We start from the raw sequence: 19,915 nt of genomic DNA on the forward strand, positions 1-19,915 counted from the left end.
ACGCACACACACAAATAGTCATCAAGCTGTAATAATTTTCAAACTGAAGGTATGTTCTAAAAAAAATAAATTCTAATAAAAAGGAAGAAAGCTTTAAAGATTTTAAATATATTTATATGTAAAAAATACTCGGAAAATACAAAATGTAGCTAAAGGAAACAAGTAAAGAAAATAACTGTAGAGTAACTAGCTTGTGGAGTACTTAAAGCTTGAATACTTAAACGCTTTCAAACGCCAATGTCGGTACCAGCTGGCTTTCGGATAGGAAATTTTATTTATTTATTCATTTTTCAAATCAAATGAACACCAATTCATGCAATGTAAGGGCCCAAATCTTTACAGTAAATAGTCTAAATATTAATCTTCTTCTGTGATTATCTTGAATCGAGTGGGCTTTTCAACACTTCTATATTTTCGATTTAAAAGCATACCTTGCTATATTTTACATGAAAGGCAACCATTTTTAATTTAGGATAGTGCAAGTGCGGAATAGAGGATGCTTGTTAATTACAGTCCACTGTAGGACTTTACTTACTGATAAAATGTCAATAATGATACACTATTTCAGAGATTTATGCCTCTTCCACAAATGTGAAACATAGGGAATAGGTGTTTATCTTTTCCTCTTGTTAGACGTAAGCAATAGTGAAGCCTTGTGTTTAATCGTAAGCCTGTGCATCTCAAAGTCTATACAGAGCTCCTCTTCACAAACAAGCTGATGTAACTGTGGAATAAAATAAGGAGAATGTAAGAGAGGGTGCATGGGAGGAACTAATTTTGGCCAAGTGTGACATATTGTAGACACTTGCTTCAAGTAATCCTCAACTTTAATTCCAATCATCTACACTAGGTGGTTAATGATGACTACTACTATTTAATGGAAACTCCTCACCAACCAATTCACGCTTCGTATAAAGAGGAGACACTTTATCATTATGAAAACAAAGGAAAAGAAAAACGCATACGGTTTGTGTGCATGAGAAAATGCAAAGATGGGGTTCGTGAGTAATTAAACCCCTTTAAGAGCAGAAGACTTTGCATTCCAACATAGTGAGGTCAGTGATAACAACAGCACATGACTGACTGGGAGAAGAGAGGAGCATCCCAAATCAAATGGAAGTTTGGTCGCCAGAAAATGAAGATGTGAAGTTGGCTTTGGTCGATTGTGAGCCTGGAGTGGCAGTAGTACTGTTAGTCAGCGTCGTGTAAACAGAAATACTGACATGGGATCAAAGTTGTGCTGTGGTAAATAGGTAGTGAAGATGCGATCTGAACGAGTAGTTGGACAGACTGTCCAGCAAGTAGAAGGTCACATGCTCGATCCCCGAAGCAGCTGTTGTTGTGTCAGTGAGGAGGAAAATAAAGCTCTGTCCTGCTTTGGGTTTCCAGATCAGAGCACAAATGTAGGCTCGCCCAATAGGACATCACTCTCTTGTCATTTTGATATTGCAAGGTGATCTCACTTGATGAGAACTAGAATGTGTCAGTTGTTCCAACAGAGTCAGGGTCTATTGTGGCATCACTTAATAAACCACTATTGTCAATTAGTGATGTCAAGCTCTTGTCCTCAGGGTCCAATGTGTGTGTGGGGTTTTTTCTTCTTGTTTTTGTTTTGTTGTTTGTACATCACTTAAGACTGCATGGTGCACTGTTCAAACACTGAAATGTCTGACTTTGCATCTGCCAAAGCAGGACACTGTTTAGGACATACTAGAGCAGCGCACTGAGGGTGAACCCATTTGGGTCAACACCTTATCCAACCACTGGAGGGGGCCGTTGAGATGCAGTTCAATCCAACAAGGGGTGCTGGTGACTGTCTGACGCCTGCAAGGATAAAAATATAGCACATGGGTATGGGACAAAAGTAGCTAAAAGTAGCATTTCATGTGATTTGTTATTGATAATAAGCAGCATTTATAGATGGATTTCATATCAATATTCATTTTTTTATTTTTTAAAGCACAAAAAAGACAGTATGTTAAACATTATTATGAGATTTCTTACGTGTGATTAAAAATACTAAAATGTACATCTGAGTTTGCAGTTTGACCGAGACTGTTACATTGTGTGTTATTCTTGGCAGGATGCCTTTACTGCACTCAAAGTCTGTTTGGGACATGCCAACCAACTACTATTCTGTTTAAATAAAAAACTGTTTGGGGTGTAAAAAGCACCCGTTTTACCTTCCACTGAACACTGGGGAGCAGTAAGGCAAAAAGTCTGTCCTCATTCTTTGTTAATGATGTTCCATGCAACTAAAAACTTGTTATAGTTTGTGTGTGCACATAAAATGTTGACTTAAAATCTTGCACGAGCTGCTTCTCTACGACCTGCATGAAAGATATACTGCTGACACCGCAATAGAGAGTGAGAGTGTACCTATATTTGAATTTCAAGTCCTTCATCACTTTCTCAAGTTAGATTGCTGATTCACTATTTCTCCTTAAGACTAATTTACTTAGGTTCAGTCCATTAACTTGAAGGTATACAAGCTATGAGTCAGTGTTAAGGGAAACTACAGTCCTTTTCATGCACAAACAATCCAATAGCTTCAGAAAACTCCCCCTAGAACATCTTGAGAACTAATTTGATTTCAGAGAACTAATACAACTTCTATTGCTGACTATTCAACCATCACATCATGGCAAGCAAAATGTGCAGAGGTGAAGGGAGCCACAAGCTTTGTCACAACTATTTGTGACACTTATGTGGCCTCTACCCACAAGCTCATTTTTAGTGAATAAAGAACTTAGATGGACACTGATGTGTACAACAAAATTACACCAAAAGTTGTTTTTAAAAAGGGGAGGTAGGCTTAAGCCTTTCAGTTCATAGAACCAGAAAAATATTGTTAGCAATCAGAGTCATGCCAACATTTGCAACATTAACAGTTTACAGAGAAAAATTAATGAATTAAACAGCTCAGAAATTGCAAACACTATATTCCTGTGCAGTCCCCAGAGAGAGACAACACTACTGAGTTTTACTGAGCAACTCTCTGGTCTGATGGCGACCAGAAAGCTCTCCATTCATTATGGATGGCAGTGTAAGAGAACATGTGCTTCAGAGACAAATTCACCTGTACTCAGCTCCCCAGCCCTTGACAAAGCTCATTCTGATGGTGCACATCCTGGTTAGTTGGTATACAGCCTCAAACCCTTGATTTACTGACTGGGCCAGCAGTGCAGCAAACTCCTGGTTGTTAAAAATCTTCAGATTACAGCCTATCAAAACAGAAAAAAATACATTACATACAGAAAAAGGAAACAAAATGATGTGTGGGACTAATAATCCCCACCAGGAAAGATTTAATTTAGTTAATGCAAATACTCCGAGTACATTTAATTTTTCACATTTGTGCACATGTAACATTTTACAAAAATAAAGCCAAATTAAATAAATGTGCATTTCCAAAACCGGTAAGCTGAATATTATAATTAGCAAGATCACAGTTGTGATATATTTGTAGGTACCAAGCTGAACCATTGTGAGGAGTGGATGTGTTGCATGTTAGGAATTATTCTACACAAGCCTTACAAATCTGACCCCTGAATGTTCAAAAGATCTTTGTGGTGCATTTCAGTACCACTGTGTGCTTCAGTAATGATAGCGTTCACACTGCTCTTTTGGCCAGGGATGAAATGTTCAAAGTTACATGGGTACAGATGAGTCAGAGTGTGGGTGAGTGTCTGAAAAGACTGTCACACTGTATTCCCTTTCTTCAAGCTCAATTTCATCAATATCAGAGGGGGGGATCTACATATTAGAGCTATTTTCATTTAAAAAAACAAACAAAAAGCAGAGCCATCACGCACCATCATTTTCTAAATCTTTGTTTGGTGATACTTCCATTGGAAGAGGACCAACACTAAGGTTTTTTTTTTCCAAAAAGGGCACGAGCAGGTTGTATCCACCGAGAAGGCAGAGATCCTTCAATGTGTACAGCAAAACACTAGGAACTTTCTATCAGTCGGACACCAACAGACTAAATAAACCAATCTGGAAGGCCACCTCTGTGATACAAACTGGACACGTTAGAAGCCCTCTGAACCACTTACTGTACAGGCAGCAGCGCACTTTACTAAGAGTGATTCAGCTCCACACTGACTGACACAGGAAATTGTGGTTCATGCCATAACTGTGTTCAAATTAACACGTCTGCCTAGCAGAGAATCATCTCAACCCTGCAGTGTCACAGCACTTAACACTTACTGATTTACTTCACTGTACTGCACTTTCTGCTACTGAGAAACTTTAATAGCATCTGATATTTGCTATGCTGTTTCTACTACGCTAGGTAAGTCACTTTTTTATAAACTTAGATTTTTTTTACTGTATTGTATGCTACTACTTAATATTGTTAGCCAAACATTTACTTATTTAACATTTTTTAATACTCATTTTGATCCCAGATTAGTTTTTACCTTTCTGAGACATTTGCAAAATTCACATCTTTAGGATAAATGAAGTATATCTTCTATACTGTATCTTGTAAGCAAACCAGGCAGGACCTTTTTAAACTGTTGTATAAGAATCATTCAGCTTGATTTAAAAAATAAAATAAAACATGTACAAACCTGGTGGTATCTTGCAGACTGTGGCGGGGTGCCAGCCATATCGTTGATTGCAGTTAGGACTCTGGACAAAAATGGCACTGTCGCTGAGGCACTCGGCAAACACCTCCCCTCCAATATAATACAATCTCACGCCACGACCTGCAGAATGTATCACAGAAAAATTTATGTGAAGCTAAAAAAAAAAGACAGAAAAAGACAGAAAAAAAATCACAAAGGCTTACTCTGGAGCAAAGTTTGAACTTGAGTGAAATATCAGTGGACGTAGTGCTATGGAAAGTCCTAAATCAGTCACACCTATTCAGCAACATGTCTTTATCAGATAGATTTTTAAAAGCCATCACTGAAAGAACTGCTGTATTTCTCAAAAGAAACAAAAAGCTGTATTTCTCACAGCACCTTTACAATTGAAATCTCTGTAAAGACACATTTACAGCTCAAGGACGTCAGTGTAATGAATCTGAGATTCATAGTGCAGGTATTGTTAAAGTGCCGCAACACTGTAAAAATCCTTAAAAAGAGCCTTTCCCACGCATAGTAGCTGCTACACCATGTTATTTTTGAGTGTGTGGCAGTGTATGCCGTACCTATATGCCTCCTTGTCATTTCAACAGTAGCATTTCTGTTAACATTGCTGAGAAGCCCTAAACAGAAGCGTTCAGAGTTGGAAGGATCGGTGAAGCCATCAACGGTCAGGGATGGCTGTGAGGCATGGAACGTCTCTCCAACCCGCTGGTTTAGCTCGTAGTAAGCAATAGAGCACCAGAATGCTGGTTCGCTATAGGTGACTGGCTGAAGGTCTGAAAGAAATAAATCAAGGTGGTAATGTTTAAAGTTTTCATTGAATCATTTATTGATAATTTCCAAGGAAACTAAAGATAACCAATAAAGAAATAAACCAATAAATCGCTCTTACCCAGGCCGTGACTGACAGGAGACAGGGTGCTCGGTGACATTTCTGCTGGTGAGCCTGATGACAAAAACATACAACACATTACATCTTGTTGTACTCTGTTTTGCATTTTAAACACTGCCTGTGTAAAACACACTGCTGTAATGACGTGCATGTGTGAGGAAAAAAAAAATCCAGAAGTTTACATGCGAGTATAATCTTAAGGATATTATATGATATTAAGTGCTAAACTCAACTAATCTACCTGATTCCATACTTTGATTCATCTGCTGGTCGCTGGTTTCACCATCTTCACTCATATAGCCAGGTGGAGGAGTGTCTGTAAAAAAGGAACATTAAATAAGTTGTGTATTCTTAACAGCAACCATTGTTTAAAACCCAAACAAAGCCAAGAGGTTTTTATACTAAACCAAAGCTCAAGAGTTATCACAGAAAGATCAGTTGTTACTTTAAACAAATGAGTGAAACTACTGAAATATGAAGGAAAACATGCATACCTGGTATATAGTTATTAGGAGGATCTATGCCTGCAGGGAAGTTGGTGTTTTCAGGAATGGAGTTTGTAAAGTCGTCTAGAGGCGGAAGCTCTGTCAGAATCTCTGTGTGACGTGGGACCAACACCGGTGGCAGCACTGAAGAGAAAAGAAGTGTTATTGACAAGTACAGATGGAAATTGTTATACCAATTAATATGATATAATTATATGCATTTTCCACTAAATATAATCTTGTAAAAAGACGAATGAACACAAATATAAACACATTTAGACTGATTTTAACAGCACAAAATGGAAAGAGACTAGGAGATCTAAAACAATGATTTTGCTATGACTACCATGCTCATAGGGTTGTTCAAGGACATCTTGAACACCAGAACCAAAAGTACTTGAAGTAAGAGGACACACAATTCTCAAGGACCCTTACCAGGTGTCTCCACTCTCTGGTAATGGTAGGGATTGACACACACTTCATCCTTCTTAAGGTTAAATGCATACTGGCAGGTGTCAATGGCCCTAAGCTCATGGTGGCTGTGAAGGTCAGGCCATCTCCACAGGCGGCAGTAGATGACGTGTGGCAGACCCTTACGATGAGACACCTGAAGACGGCCATCCAGTGACCTAAGAGAATTGAGAAAGCGAGAGAAGATGAAAAGCAGCTCATAATGTGCCAAGATCTTCACAAGAAGCTCTCAGGAACTCTGAAAGGTGATTGTGTCATGTGGAGTTTCTGGTTTGAAAGTGCTTACTAATATATATATATTTCAAAAAGTCACTGGATATGTTGCATGGCTAAACCTTATTTTAAAAGCCTACCTGCTAGTTGATTATTTAAAAAGCTATAAAGAAAGTTTTTCAGTGGAAATGACCAGCTACATTATTTCCTTATTGTCTAAATAACCATAAATGCAAACTCGTAGCACAAGTTGTGATTACATCTGGTTTAAAAAACAAAAACAACAGAAATGACCCCACCTTAAAGAAACAATGGGCATTACTTTTTTCTGCACAACTTTTGCAATAATGAAGACATATGTAGTAAATCTGTTGGATCACTGTATTTTTCATGCATGTGAGTATATTCACCTGCTGTGGTCAGGATATCCGTACATGCCTGCTGAGTCCCACTGCTCTATCATGTGGCCTGAGCCTAGACCCCAAAGGTCTGAGCAATTGCTACAGACACAGAAACACACAGGCACGCACACCAAAGACATGCATACACATACACACGCACACAAGTGGAAAAAGAAAAAAAAATACAAAATGAAAGCAAACAGATGGTAAACATGAGGCGTTTCATTCCAAATTAGTACGATGAAATCACAAATATGTACAGTTGGTAACTCAATGGCATGAAGGAAGGAAAAAGCTCCACCTTCAGTTTCCCAGTAAGAGACCAACAAGATGACAGATGACTGCAAGACAAATCCAAATCAGACAATAGTGATGTGGTGCAATCAGGTGACACAGAATGGCTCCGTAAGATAATACAATTCCAGGCATGCATCCAATTGTCATTTACTTGACTTAGGAGGTTAATAAGCCGCTAAAATGCACAACTGCAAAGAACACACAAACAAATAAAAATAAAATAAAACCACACATTTGGGCATGTTTTTTTCAAAAACATATGAGAAGTGTGATGTGAAGAAATATATTAATCTAAACATGAATGATATGTGAATGAGGACATTAAAAGAAAAAAAAAAAATCACTAAACACTTCGTGTGTCAAGACATGAGAAAAGAAAAAAAAAAAAAAGATACAACACTAATGTGTATCTGCACATAAGGAGTTTGTGTGAGAGATCCTGTTGTCTGATTAGAGCAAAATGATTGTCATGCCTGTCTGTGCAAGGTTCTCTATCTCGAAGCTTATCACCCTACTTGCATAGTTTTACAACTACAAGGATCACAGATAGCACTTTGCCTTCTTCCTTTCTTACTTAAAAGGTCAAAAGTACAATGTCTCTTGAGTCCATCGTCAAAAAGCCCCCTGTCTGGGAACCCTTGATCTTCATCTATTCACCTATTGATCACTGGGGATAAATGACATAAAACTAGAACTGTATTTTAAAGGCGTCTTCTTGCAAGTTTAACCAAAGTATGCGCAAAACATTAGGATGTTGTCATTTAAAATTTCCATCACCACCAACTACTATCTCCAGAAATAGCAGAGCTGCTACAGTGTTTCCTACCTCCAGTCAGAAAGAAACCTACAAACACCTTGCAATACTCGAGATACCTTTTTCCACATCCTTCACTCCACCCACAAAAAGACCAAAAGGAAAAAAAAATATCTTAGGCTTTATCGTCACTTTCCTGAGCTTAAAGGAAATTAGAGGTGATGTGACATACTATGCAGCTAAAAGAATCCAAGCTGTGTAGTTACAACCCTTAAAACATACTGTCTAAACAAATGTCTTTCGGTAACTATCATAATTTTATCAGTTCTATATCAGAAACTACAATCTAACCTACATTCCTCAATGAGAAGAAAACAGCAGACATTTAGCATCATGCAAGTCTTGTCTTTTTCATTTACAGGACATGGATGACAACATATGATGAGCCATTCTCATCTGTGCTAAAATCTCTGACAACTTCCTCACAGTTAGACCACTTTCAGATGCACTGTTTAGAATACAGTACATAACCACATACAATACTGTGCAAAAATGTTGTGCTGGCCCTCATTTCTTTGCATCTTGCTTCTATGATGGCTTGGGCTGCATTTCAGCCCTAGGTGTTGGGGATCTTGTAAGAACTGCTTGTATCATGATTACAGAAAAGTATCATTAGATTTTGATCCACCACACAATACCATCTGGAAAGCATCTGATGAGCTGCAACTTTCAGTCTGGCAATGATCCCAAACATACTCGAATGGAAAACTGTCAGTTTCAGTCATTGATTGGTCTCCCCTGAGCCTGGACCTCAATATTATTGAAGTGGTAAGGGATCATGTAGACAGAGAACAAAACAAAAGACATCTGGCATCTAAAGAACTTTGAATGTCCTTCAAGAGAACAATTCCTGAAGACTACTTAAAGAAAGCTTGCCTAAGTTAGTTTAAGTCTACTACAATTGTACAAACCCTGTTTTTGCCTTTTATACTGTATTTACATGTTTGAATACATCACTGCACATATTTCTACATTTTCTTAGCAAAATATAAAGAAATGATGGATACCTTAAAACTTTTGCAAAGTACTGTATGTGTTACATTCCACTTTTTGCAAGGTAATGTTGGATAAATATGTTATATTCAACGACTAATTTGAGCTTTACATGCAATTCTAGTGATTTTCTGCTTTGAACTACAGTACCACTGTATGGGCGCTACAAACACTGAGCTCAGTTCTGTAACTTTAATAATAATATATATATATATAAGCTCATCCATTCAGAGTACATCTACACAAATGCATTAAAGACTGCAATGTAATTATGTCTGTCTGACCTCAGCCAGAAATCTGACCAGAGTGCACTGCTGAGAAACTATCTGCCCACCAAGGACATCATCTAATATTCCTTAATACAGAAGGTGAACCTGTCTGTGCTACAAGGCCAAAAAAAAGGAAAAAAGAAATACAGTGCAAACTCCATCACATTAGCTGCATTTACATTTCTGGTCACCTCACAAAGCCCTCAATTGTTTCACAAACTAAGTTACAAAAAAATGGAAGGAAAGCAGGAAAGCACCAGTCTGCCAAACCAGACACATGCTAGTTTCACCTCCATTATATTCTAGGTAAATCTGACCAGCATTCTCTGTGACTATATGGGTTTCTACCCCAATACTCCAGCTTCGTCCCACAGTCAAAAGGTGAGCTTGTTTTGTTAATTGGCCATGGATAAGAAGTAGATAAAGTGCTTTTAGTGTACAGAATAAGACACGTGCATGGATGTATGGTTAAATGTGGCCTGTAGTCTAAAGCACATATGTAGGACTAGAAAAATGTTATTGAAATGCCAATTGCTTTAAACACCTGATGTAAATTAGATCTGAATTTTCATTTCTTTTTTTTCTCCATATCTGTCAAAAACTACCAATAGAAAGCAGTGGGTTGAGTGATCAAGAATAGCACCCATCAATTCAGTGACAGGCCAGTCTGAGTGTGCTGATTTATGGTCAGCATAAGTACGTAGTGTGGTACTAAAATAATACCAAATTATAATTTGTAATTAATGTGAAGCTTAAGACAGAAAGGAGAGAAAGACTACATTGCATAAAACACTTGAGAAGGGAAGCTTCTAATAATCCGATCCTCAGTGAATTAATGAAAGGTGATCACGTGTACTTTGTTGGGTTTCCATGACTTTTTTGTCTCACCTCGTCTGGAGACTTCCAACACCTTCTCATGTGACAAACAGAAATATACTGAAGCTATATGTAAGAGAGGTAGCCAGTGACCATTTGAACAAGGTATTATGGCGAACAGTTTCAGAATGAAAAGAATAAATAGATGCATTTTCTTTTGTTTTTTCTTCACTTGTTTGCAAAAACTGCAATGTGTTAAGAGAATATGTAACAACTGTAACAAACGTATACATCCTGCACAACTCATTTTTTAATAGAATTTCATCAACTTTTGTAATCATATAATGTTCATCATATTTCAAACAGTTTGTTAACTGGTGCAGAATGCTTTACATACCAAAGGTATTCTTAAGTTTTTGGACATTGCTTCAACAGCTATTCACATTTGGTTGTCTCTTGCTTTATTGCTTGAGAGTTGTAATAACATAATTTCTACAAAACTTACTGGACTTAAAGTGCTTCATGAAGTGAAGTGGCCGATGCAGAGTGCTAATTAAAAAAAGCAGCTATTTAATTAGTAACTCCTGCTGTTATTTGAAAGTACTTAAAAGTATGCTACCAGTTAGACAACAACATTATGCTCCTACCTTTGAAGCCAGAGACATTTATTACTCAAATAACATTTAAATCTTTGATTTGAAAATAAACTTTATAGAATTAGGAGACGAGATGGTGCAAACTACTGGTGCAAGACACGAAACTATTTCAGAATAGATTTTAAAGATAAATTCTAGAACAGGCACGTTAATCTTTACACTGTTTTCGATCAAATTCATCCGAATGATCACTTATCGGCATAATGTTCTCAAAGGAAACACTGAAATCAGCTCAGGCAGTTCATATTCTTAAGGTGCAGAAGACCACAAGGCTGATGCAATCAAAGATTATCAGAGAAAAATCAATATAGAGCAAACTCTGCAGACGGTGTGAATGCACCCCCGAGTTCTGCATATAGGTTAGTGAGTTCTAATGAAAGCAAGCACAAGATGGTTTTGGTTGGCAATGCATGCAGGACATCTGTTTCCTCCAACCTGGTTTCACTTCTGCTGCCTTGCTAACCTATGGCACAAAGTATTGGGGAAGTGGACCCACTGTTGCATAACGGAGACTTCTTTCTGCAAATGTGTGGGTGCCTGTCACTCTTTTTCTTACTTTCATGTGTGTTGATATACCTCACTGCACTCACTAATTTGCGGTATTGTGGCACACCATTCCATGCTGCCAGCAGATTTGTTTTTGTGTGGAAGTGTGACAGTGCTGAAAGAAGCAACTGCATTGTTCATTGTTGTCTTCATTTTTAACCATTCAGTGGAAATGAAAAAATTGTAAGTTTACATGTGCTTCATATAAATGTATTAATGCACAAAGCTGTTGTGAATGAGCGTCTACAGTTCAGAGACAAAAAACATAGAAATACAGGATCTCTGGGTCCCCATCTTACCTGGGTATGGTGACACACTTTGTGTTGCTGTTCTGTGTACTGATCGCTTTCTCTAGCTCGTCCAATTGTCCCGTCTTCTTAAGCTTCTTTACCAAGCTTTTAACTGCTTTTTCACACCACTTCTCCTCCTGTCCACCTCCATTCTGCTCCCCAACCCCTCCGATTCCTCCTCCTGCTCCTCCGCTCCCCGCTGGAGTCTTCTTCCATCCCAAGAGCCGCTTCACAACAGGTGGGGTGAAGGGAAGGATGGAGGACATGGTAGCTTGTTGAATGTTCTGATGCCCCTCTTAATCTGTCTTGAGTTGGGAAAGAAGGGTTTGGGGGGAGTGATATAGTTGACTGGTCTGAACTCACTGTTAATATACCCAGCGTATGTATGTCTTTTACGAGTAATGTTTGATCAGAACTAAGGCATTGGTCTTCAGAAGTCAAACTAAATATAGGGATTGAAGGGGAATAAATCCAAAGAAACCTAGAAAACAGAGAAAACACACATTAACATTTGTGCACGAGTAAGACACCTAAGAAAATATTAAGTGAGATGAACAATTGAATGCATTTCTTTTAAACTTAAAGTTTTGTTTTTTTTTTTAAATCATTTGTATCACAGCTTTCCACTATCACCTCTCCCACTGCACACGAAGCACAAAAATTTGATGCATCCGTATTAACAACCATCTCTCACCTCTCATATATTGTTTTTTTTTTTTTTTTATTAAAGCCATTAACACCTAACTTTTGCAAACACTTTAAACAGAGACGTATTTTTAGGACTACAACACTCACAGGTCATCTCACTGGCTATTTAAAGATATATAGAAATGATGAACAGCATTTGTTGCCATGCTGCATTTGATTTGAAAATCTGGGTACTTACTGACATAGCCTAAAAAAAATAAATTTCACCAATACACTATTTACAGAAACATGTTTCAAGTACAGGCAACAGAGCAACACTTATTATACATATTTATCACAGTCCTATATTACAAAGCAGTATTTGGGGCTTAGTGGAGGAACTTTAGGTTCAACCCAAGTTTTGAAACCCACAGCCTACTTATTAACTTAATATAACTTTCACTTTTGTCATTTTCTGTCAACAACTAATTAGACATACACTGTGGTTACTAGCAGCTTTTAAGCAATTTTATATGTTGTTGTTTAACCTTTAAAAGAGTTATATAACACTAAAAGAACGCTAAGGCTCGTATAAAGCCTTGACCTTGTATAAAATTTGCAGTTCTACTTACCTGCCAGTTTAAGTTCTGTTTATATTTTTGATCGTTACTTGCTCTCACACAGTCTAAAACCACCAGGGTTGCATCCATCGTACCAAGCTAATGCTCATCCTGTGCTTCTATGACAGAGTTGTGGTGCTGAGAAGTCTACTAACTTACACATACAAAGCTTACTTGCTGGTTTTCTACTGGGCTTTAAATAGAGTTTTTATGTGCTGCTCCAGTCTTCCTAACCACACATTAATATACTTCTTATTTATATCATTTACATACAATGCTGCTTTGGTTGCAATAAATGTGCTACTTTTAGCTTGACATGTGTCTTTGACCACTTCATATTTTCTATTATTGTAGTTTTCTATTTTAAAGTAGAATAGGCCACCCCGCTACCAGTAAATGTATGCACGTTTGTGCCATATGTGGCCAACACCACTGTGTGAATGTGCTCATAGCTAGACTTGAAAAGCCTAGCTTGACTTATCGAGTTGATAGGAACCGTTGTGTGACCACTTAGCCCGACTGCCGATGTTAGAGTGAGTGAACAGCCCCCTTGCATTTCACTATTTACATCAAATATTTTGGTCTCTAATGTAGTTATTCAGCATCACATGCATATTGTTCACACAAATGCAGCTCTAGACAAATCAATACTAAACTTTTCAAGGATCCTAACCCATGTAAATCTGTTATTCCAAATGGTGGATGGTGCACTTGATCCTGTTCCCCAGTATATAGTCAGCTTTGGAAACAACTAAAGGGTATATAATTATGCTCAAGTATTGTTTTTACTTAACAGGGAAGAACACCCATCTTAGGTAGCAATCTATAGCATTTCTGTAACCAAAACCTGTTATTACCCTATCATAAGGAAACTGAGGACTGTTTAATCCTGGTCAGTAGCAGGTTCCTAGAGGGAATTTCAGATGAAACCTGCTGGCCCACCTACTCCTGATAAACTCTTAAGCTTCCAGGATGCTTTTCTTTAGACTTTCAATCTGATATTCCCCTTCACTACAACTGAGTGGAGCAATTCTAAACCTCAACCTCATCCTCAATTGGACTAGCAACTAAGCAGAAAACAGCTCATGAAATGTGGAACACACACTAAACACCAAGTTCAGGACACTGATGTGAGCTTTGACTCGGACGTGTAACCTCCTCCTGTATTAGACCTGTCTTTTTTATTGCAAAAAGCCATTTTCTAGCCTATTGACGGAAGCACACATGCTCAGACTGTGCAATTCAAACAGGACCTCCAGAGACAACTGTAATTAAATTACTAAAGGAAATTTGAAAATGCATCTTCTTTGCGGACTCAGTCTTGCCAAGACTATACTCCATTGCTTTTGGATTAGACAGCTGCACTACAGATCAATGGACTCAAATAAATCCAGACAGAACTACTGGTAGATGCAGATTTCTCAAGATAGCTGCCAGGTGGAAGGGATAAATATCCTTAGTGTGTTACTCTGAAAGTCCAAGCTCCTTCTAAGAATTATTTTCACTTAATGCTTAACCCTTGGACTCCAACAGTAAGAGCAGCTTCCAGAGAGAGACCTTTCCTTAAAATAATTAACTACAATCTTAATTCTGTGTTTGTTTGATACTGTCCAAACAGCAAAGCACGCCAAGCAATATTTCTAGCTGTAGTACGCAAAATAACAGCTACTGGATGAAAGCTTAATGGCTTTTTCAATACACGGATTGAGTTCAATGAAAAGCAATTATTTGGTCCACATGAATGATCACTTAAGCGTTGTGGTTAATATGCTGAAGAGAAGCAATGGTTTTTCGAAATAACAAAATCTCAGGGACAAGCCGCTGGCGAGTGTGAGAGCCTTCAAAGTGAACACAAAGTCTCAATGCAAGTTAAGGAGTCAGGAGAACAAAACGTGCCGATTAGGCCGTTTGTTATTTGCTCCTCATTCGTTGATTCGTGTCAACTCGAAATCCTGGCATCCTATCGGGATCTTACGAAGGGAATAAGCAACAATAATATGTCTGCAACGATCTGTTTGGGTTACTTCTTCTCCGAGATCGCCTGTATAACACACGCGATTCGAAGAATAAGCTAACGCTACTTAATGGCAAGGGGATGTAGACTTCAACGAGCCACAAAAGGCGAGTTGGTCTCATTGCTGGCTGTCATTTGCCCCCAGCCACATATTGGTGAAGATATTAGGGTTTCTTTTGTCTCGGAATGACTGATAGTTCCCCCTTATCCTCTTCACCTCGCCCCCCCTCTCGCTCAAAAAAAAAAAAAAAAAACAAAAAAAAAAAACAAGAGTGCGAAAAAATCTGCTAGCAACCTTGCTACTTTGTGTCACAGACAAACAGGTCTGTGGCATGTTTTGTCGCTTACAAATCAATTCTCTTTCATTGTTTTAAAAAAAAAAGCACGCTTACCCAGCACCGAGATAAAGTGAACCTTAACAGTCACTGGAGTACCTGTGGAAAAAGCCTGCTTGCTCATTTTGAATTCATCCGGAGATACTTTGAAATGTATTTTCCACCTCCTAGCCGCCGGGATGATGGCTCCTCATTCAAAGCTCAACCAAACATGTATTGCTTCACGCAAAACAAACGTAAGCAGACTACACAATGCCCCGCCCCCCAACTGGTTCTATTGGTCACATCCGGGGATTTAGCCCCAAAGCCCTCGACTGTTTAGCCCGTAACCTGTTGCCAGACGCGTGCTCTATTGGTCTGACGCAGTGTCCGTCACAGGGTGTTATGCATGGAGGTATGTCGGTGTTACCTTGATTGTCTTTATAAAATTGCATAATACACTTGTACACTAACTGTATCTCTGTATCTACACGCACACAAACATACTGACACACAGAATATATATATATATATATATATATATATATATATATATATATATATATATATATATATATATATATTCTGTGTGTCAGTCACATATATTTTGTGTACTTAAGTGAAACCTTAAACCACTAATCATTTATAATTTGCGGTTGGGTGGGTCCAGACAATCTGGCTACATCATGCAAATAGCCTCTACACCTGCAACGCATGTAAATAAAATTAATGTGTTGGCAGGAGACAGTACACCAAATCATGTGGATCCCTTTGTTCTTTTTTTCCCCTCGTTATGTTTAAGCGTCAAAGAGCCAAAGGAGCGCATGCTCGGTGCGCATAGGACTCACCTGGGACACGTTGCTCAGCTGCGGTTGAAAGTCCCCAACGCTGAAGGACCAAATGATGCACTACAATACAAACTGTGCTACACAGCTGCGGCTTAATAACCAGCTCATGACGAGGCCGGATGCTAAAACTAAAACAAGAAGTGGACACCACAGGTGACTGTGCCTTTTTTCCCACTCGCCATAACCAACGAAAGTTCCCTCACTTGTAAGTACTTCTGTGTTTCCTCTTTCGTCCATTGCCTAAACTTGTAAGAGTTTGACAGAGTTGTAGGAAACACATGTAGCAGTTCTAACAAGTGTATTTTGTAGACTAAAAGATGCAGGTAAGTTTAGTCTATTCATCCATCCTTGGAATTAGATAGATGTAGAATCAATAGGCCATTCTTTTCAAGTCAAATACAATATGGAAGCAGTAACTGATGAAAGAGGCAAATAATCCTTGTTGTTTCATATTACATTTTCCACATTGTTCCTACAGGGGCTGAGTACCTGTCGACAGGTAGGTATTAGATGATGTTGTGAATGTGTAGAGAAGAACAGATAATAAACCTCCCTGGACCATCACTAAGGAGACAAAAAACCTCCCTTGAGTTGATGGCAGTGTTTGCTATAAAACCTCTTATGAGACTCGTTCTGTTGCATAAATCTGTACAGTGAAGGCAGTGCCATTTTTCTTTCTCTGCTTTGCATTATTATCTTTAAAAGAACGCCTCATGTTTTTCTGTGTGCAGGTGTGTGTCTGATTTGTATACCACAGGCAATGGGAAAATGCTGCAAACGCAATGGGAGACTGCTGTGCTTGTGTCTGCTGCCTTGTATGATGACTGGCCATCTTTTAATTTATATTGGCATCTCCATATTCATCACCATCTCCTACGCTCCGCCAAAAATAACTCTCCACTATATTGCTCCAGGGATTTCTGCTAATTCTTCAACTATGGCCTCCCATCCACTCGGGCCTTTCTGGAACCTTCGTTTGGAGGACAGTGCTCTGTGGAACCAGCTTCAGCATGCTTGGGACCGTGAGCACAATCCACTACTGAGAGGAAACACAACTCACATACAGAGGAAGCCCAAAGCTAAGTTTTTATCAGAGATTAACAATGAATGTATTTCTGACAACACATCACATAAGTGTTCAGTCCCTCACATGCAAGATATAAACAGGCTGCCAGAACAGATTAGGGCATTTATCAGGTCAATGTACTACAGGGAGTACCCCCTTCTTATCAACCAACCTGGTATGTGTAGGAAAGACAACAGTAGCTTTGATCTGGACTCTCCCATGCTCCTCATGGCTATCAAATCTCAAGTGGGAAACTTTGAAAATAGGCAGGCAATCCGTGAAACATGGGGACGCAGTGGTCTGGTGGAAGGGGAATCAAATAAAAAAGGTGGATTGGTGCGCACAGTCTTTCTTCTCGGAAGGCAGGACTCAGGTACAGGTCCACACCCAGACCTAAAGAATCTCCTGGAGCTAGAGAACCTGAAGTATGGGGATATTCTACTGTGGGACTTCAGAGATACGTTTTATAATTTGACCCTAAAGGACTTGCTGTTCTGGCGATGGTTCGAGCAGTACTGTCCCACTGCCATCTTTGTTTTCAAAGGGGACGATGACGTCTTTGTCAGAACAAATGCCCTTCTGGATTATCTGCACAAGAACAAGGAGGAGCACAAACTACAGCTACTTTTAAAAAGGAAAACTGAGATGGATATGTTCATTGGGGACGTGATTACTAATGCAATGCCAAACCGTGAACCGTCAACAAAATACTACATACCAGAAAATTTCTACAAGGGAGTGTATCCACCCTATGCTGGGGGAGGAGGGGTGGTGTATTCTGGATCACTTGCACTACGTTTGAAAGAGGTGTCTGAGAGGGTCCACCTTTTCCCTATTGATGATGTGTATCTTGGAATGTGCCTGCACAGACTCGGGCTTTCTCCAACCCATCACCCGGGTTTTTTAACATTTGACCTCCCAGCAGGAGAAAGGGAAAATCCTTGTGCATACAGATCTGTTCTGCTTGTTCACAAACGGAGTCCCAAGGAGATGGTTACACTGTGGAAAAAGCTCCAGAACCTGCCTGGTCAATGCTAAGGCTCATTTGCCAACCAAATAGGACTCAGTGAGTACAGGATGACTGCTACAACCACACTCACTGGCTTCATCTTTATATCAATCAGGCATTGTCACGTTAAGAAAGGTCACATAATGGAGATTTCCTGTGTGGAGTTAAAAACTGAATAGGAGACCAATCTACCTCAAAGAGGGTTTGTTAATAAGGCATCACAGATTAAGGGCATACATTCTGGCCCCTTATTCACCATTTGTATGTATTTACTCTTCTTTAACTTAAAGGTTTATTTTGTTAACTATAGAAAATATTTTACCATTGTAAATGATTTAGATGTATTTATACAGTGGCTGGTGAACATAGTTTTTCCCCCCCCTTTCTTAAATTTCTTGGCACTATTTTCTTCCCTTTAAGTCAGCAGTTTCTCTTAAAATGTTCTGATGTTTAACTTTCACTTCAAAACTGCAACACAGCTTGATTAAATGTATAATTTTCATGTGATGCCTTCTGTACCTCAAAAAAAGCAATGCTTGACTTTGAAAGGTGTGTATCTACATGGTTGTAATCCTTAAAAAAAACTTTTTAAAAATGTTTTCTGCTGCCAGAAAAACAGTTTTTTTAGCGTCAATCTATGATGCTAACTTCTTCCAACTTCTTGTATTCAATCATAAAGCATAAAACAACAATGTCTTTCAAGTCATGAAAATCTGAAAATCACTGATAAAGTAAAATTATGCAGTTGTTATTCAAAACGCTATAAGTTGCCTTAAACATGGACAATGTTCACGGGTATATAGATGTTGTAACACTGGAGTTTGGTTGTGAATAAAAAAGATGAACTTCAGCATTTCTTGAAAGATAAAATACTCAGTAAGAGTTTAAGTGCATTAATAGACACATTACAAATCAGCAGCATGGCACAAACAGCAGAGATCACATTTAAGTAAATATTTCTGCACTTGCAGTCTGAAATGTTTATGGATAACTCTAGTGTTTGGCGCGCTCGTCTCTTCTTTCTTCTTGATTATATTAGTAGCCCATTCTTGTCTGGTCTCAGTTATTGATCTTAGTACTAATAGGCAGACAGTGGCTTCAGAGTAATGCATTTGGAGGAGTCCATCCAAAGAAAAGACAGGAAAGATTATGAAGATGATGAATACTAAGCACAACATATATATTTTTTAAAACATTGTATAAAAACAAACACCCTAATTGTGTTTATATGTGTATACATATACATTTATATTTGTTTATATGTATGCTTTTGTTGAGATGATACTCAGATTAGATCTGACAATATTATCTAATGATAGTTTAGACAGGCATCTAGTGTTGCAGTGATGCAAATGAAGGCAAGTTCCTGAAAACACAGGAGTGATGATTTAATGTCAGTAAGCCTGAGTAACAGCCCCACCCAGTGAAGATCTGTGGTAGCGACCAGAAGGTTCCTGCTGAATTCTGACCTCTTTTAGTTATAATATAAGAGGATAAAGAGAATGAAAGAAGGGATAAGTCAAGAGAATAGACACTTGAACATTGTTGCATCTCAACAATGCTGATAATTTATGATTCTGTGTGCTTTAGTATTTTTTATCTGATAATGAATAAATATCATAAAAGCTAAACTGTGTGTTTTAAGTCATTTCGTTAAAAAAAATGCCTTGCCTGAA

General features: G+C 38.4%; 2 protein-coding genes across 5 annotated transcripts; one reads left to right on the top strand and one right to left on the bottom strand.

Moving 5' to 3' along the window:
* Nucleotides 1-1,652: 1,652 nt before the first annotated feature.
* smad2 (SMAD family member 2) lies at nt 1,653-15,542 on the bottom strand. Of its 4 annotated transcripts, none has more exons than XM_006795583.3 (11): nt 15,437-15,542; nt 11,751-12,222; nt 7,070-7,159; nt 6,411-6,604; nt 5,985-6,119; nt 5,732-5,806; nt 5,491-5,544; nt 5,162-5,374; nt 4,578-4,715; nt 3,080-3,224; nt 1,653-1,824 (listed from the first exon to the last, which is right to left on the bottom strand). In XM_006795583.3, the coding sequence occupies exons 2-11, from the start codon at nt 12,005-12,007 to the stop codon at nt 1,701-1,703; spliced, it is 1,425 nt and encodes a 474-aa protein (XP_006795646.1). In that variant the 5' UTR covers nt 12,008-12,222; nt 15,437-15,542; the 3' UTR covers nt 1,653-1,700. The 4 variants fall into 4 exon arrangements, with proteins under 4 accessions (XP_006795646.1, XP_006795647.1, XP_006795645.1 ...); XM_006795584.3 differs by having other exon boundaries at nt 5,744-5,806; nt 15,395-15,542; XM_006795582.3 differs by having other exon boundaries at nt 15,395-15,542.
* A 1,382-nt stretch (nt 15,543-16,924) lies between these two features.
* On the top strand, nt 16,925-18,268 carry LOC102778148 (N-acetyllactosaminide beta-1,3-N-acetylglucosaminyltransferase 2). Its single transcript, XM_006795581.2, has one exon. It carries the CDS (start codon nt 16,925-16,927, stop codon nt 18,266-18,268), a length of 1,344 nt encoding a protein of 447 aa, XP_006795644.1.
* The last annotated feature ends 1,647 nt before the right edge of the window (nt 18,269-19,915 follow it).

The sequence above is a fragment of the Neolamprologus brichardi genome, chromosome 7 (genome assembly GCF_056152115.1).
Source record: "Neolamprologus brichardi isolate AB-2024 chromosome 7, ASM5615211v1, whole genome shotgun sequence".
Taxonomy (NCBI): Eukaryota; Metazoa; Chordata; class Actinopteri; order Cichliformes; family Cichlidae; genus Neolamprologus; species Neolamprologus brichardi.

What these genes read in the sequence shown, in the direction of transcription:
- smad2 (XM_006795583.3), bottom strand. Translation starts at nt 12,007, where the DNA reads ATGTCCTCCATCCTTCCCTTCACCCCACCTGTTGTGAAGCGGCTCTTG. An exon ending in AATGACAAGGAGGCATATAG is followed by an intron (nt 4,716 to 5,161) that starts GTACGGCATACA and finishes TACATTCTGCAG; the next exon opens with GTCGTGGCGTGAGATTGTAT. An exon ending in AGTCTGCAAGATACCACCAG is followed by an intron (nt 3,225 to 4,577) that starts GTTTGTACATGT and finishes CTGTTTTGATAG; the next exon opens with GCTGTAATCTGAAGATTTTT.
- LOC102778148 (XM_006795581.2), top strand. Translation starts at nt 16,925, where the DNA reads ATGGGAAAATGCTGCAAACGCAATGGGAGACTGCTGTGCTTGTGTCTG.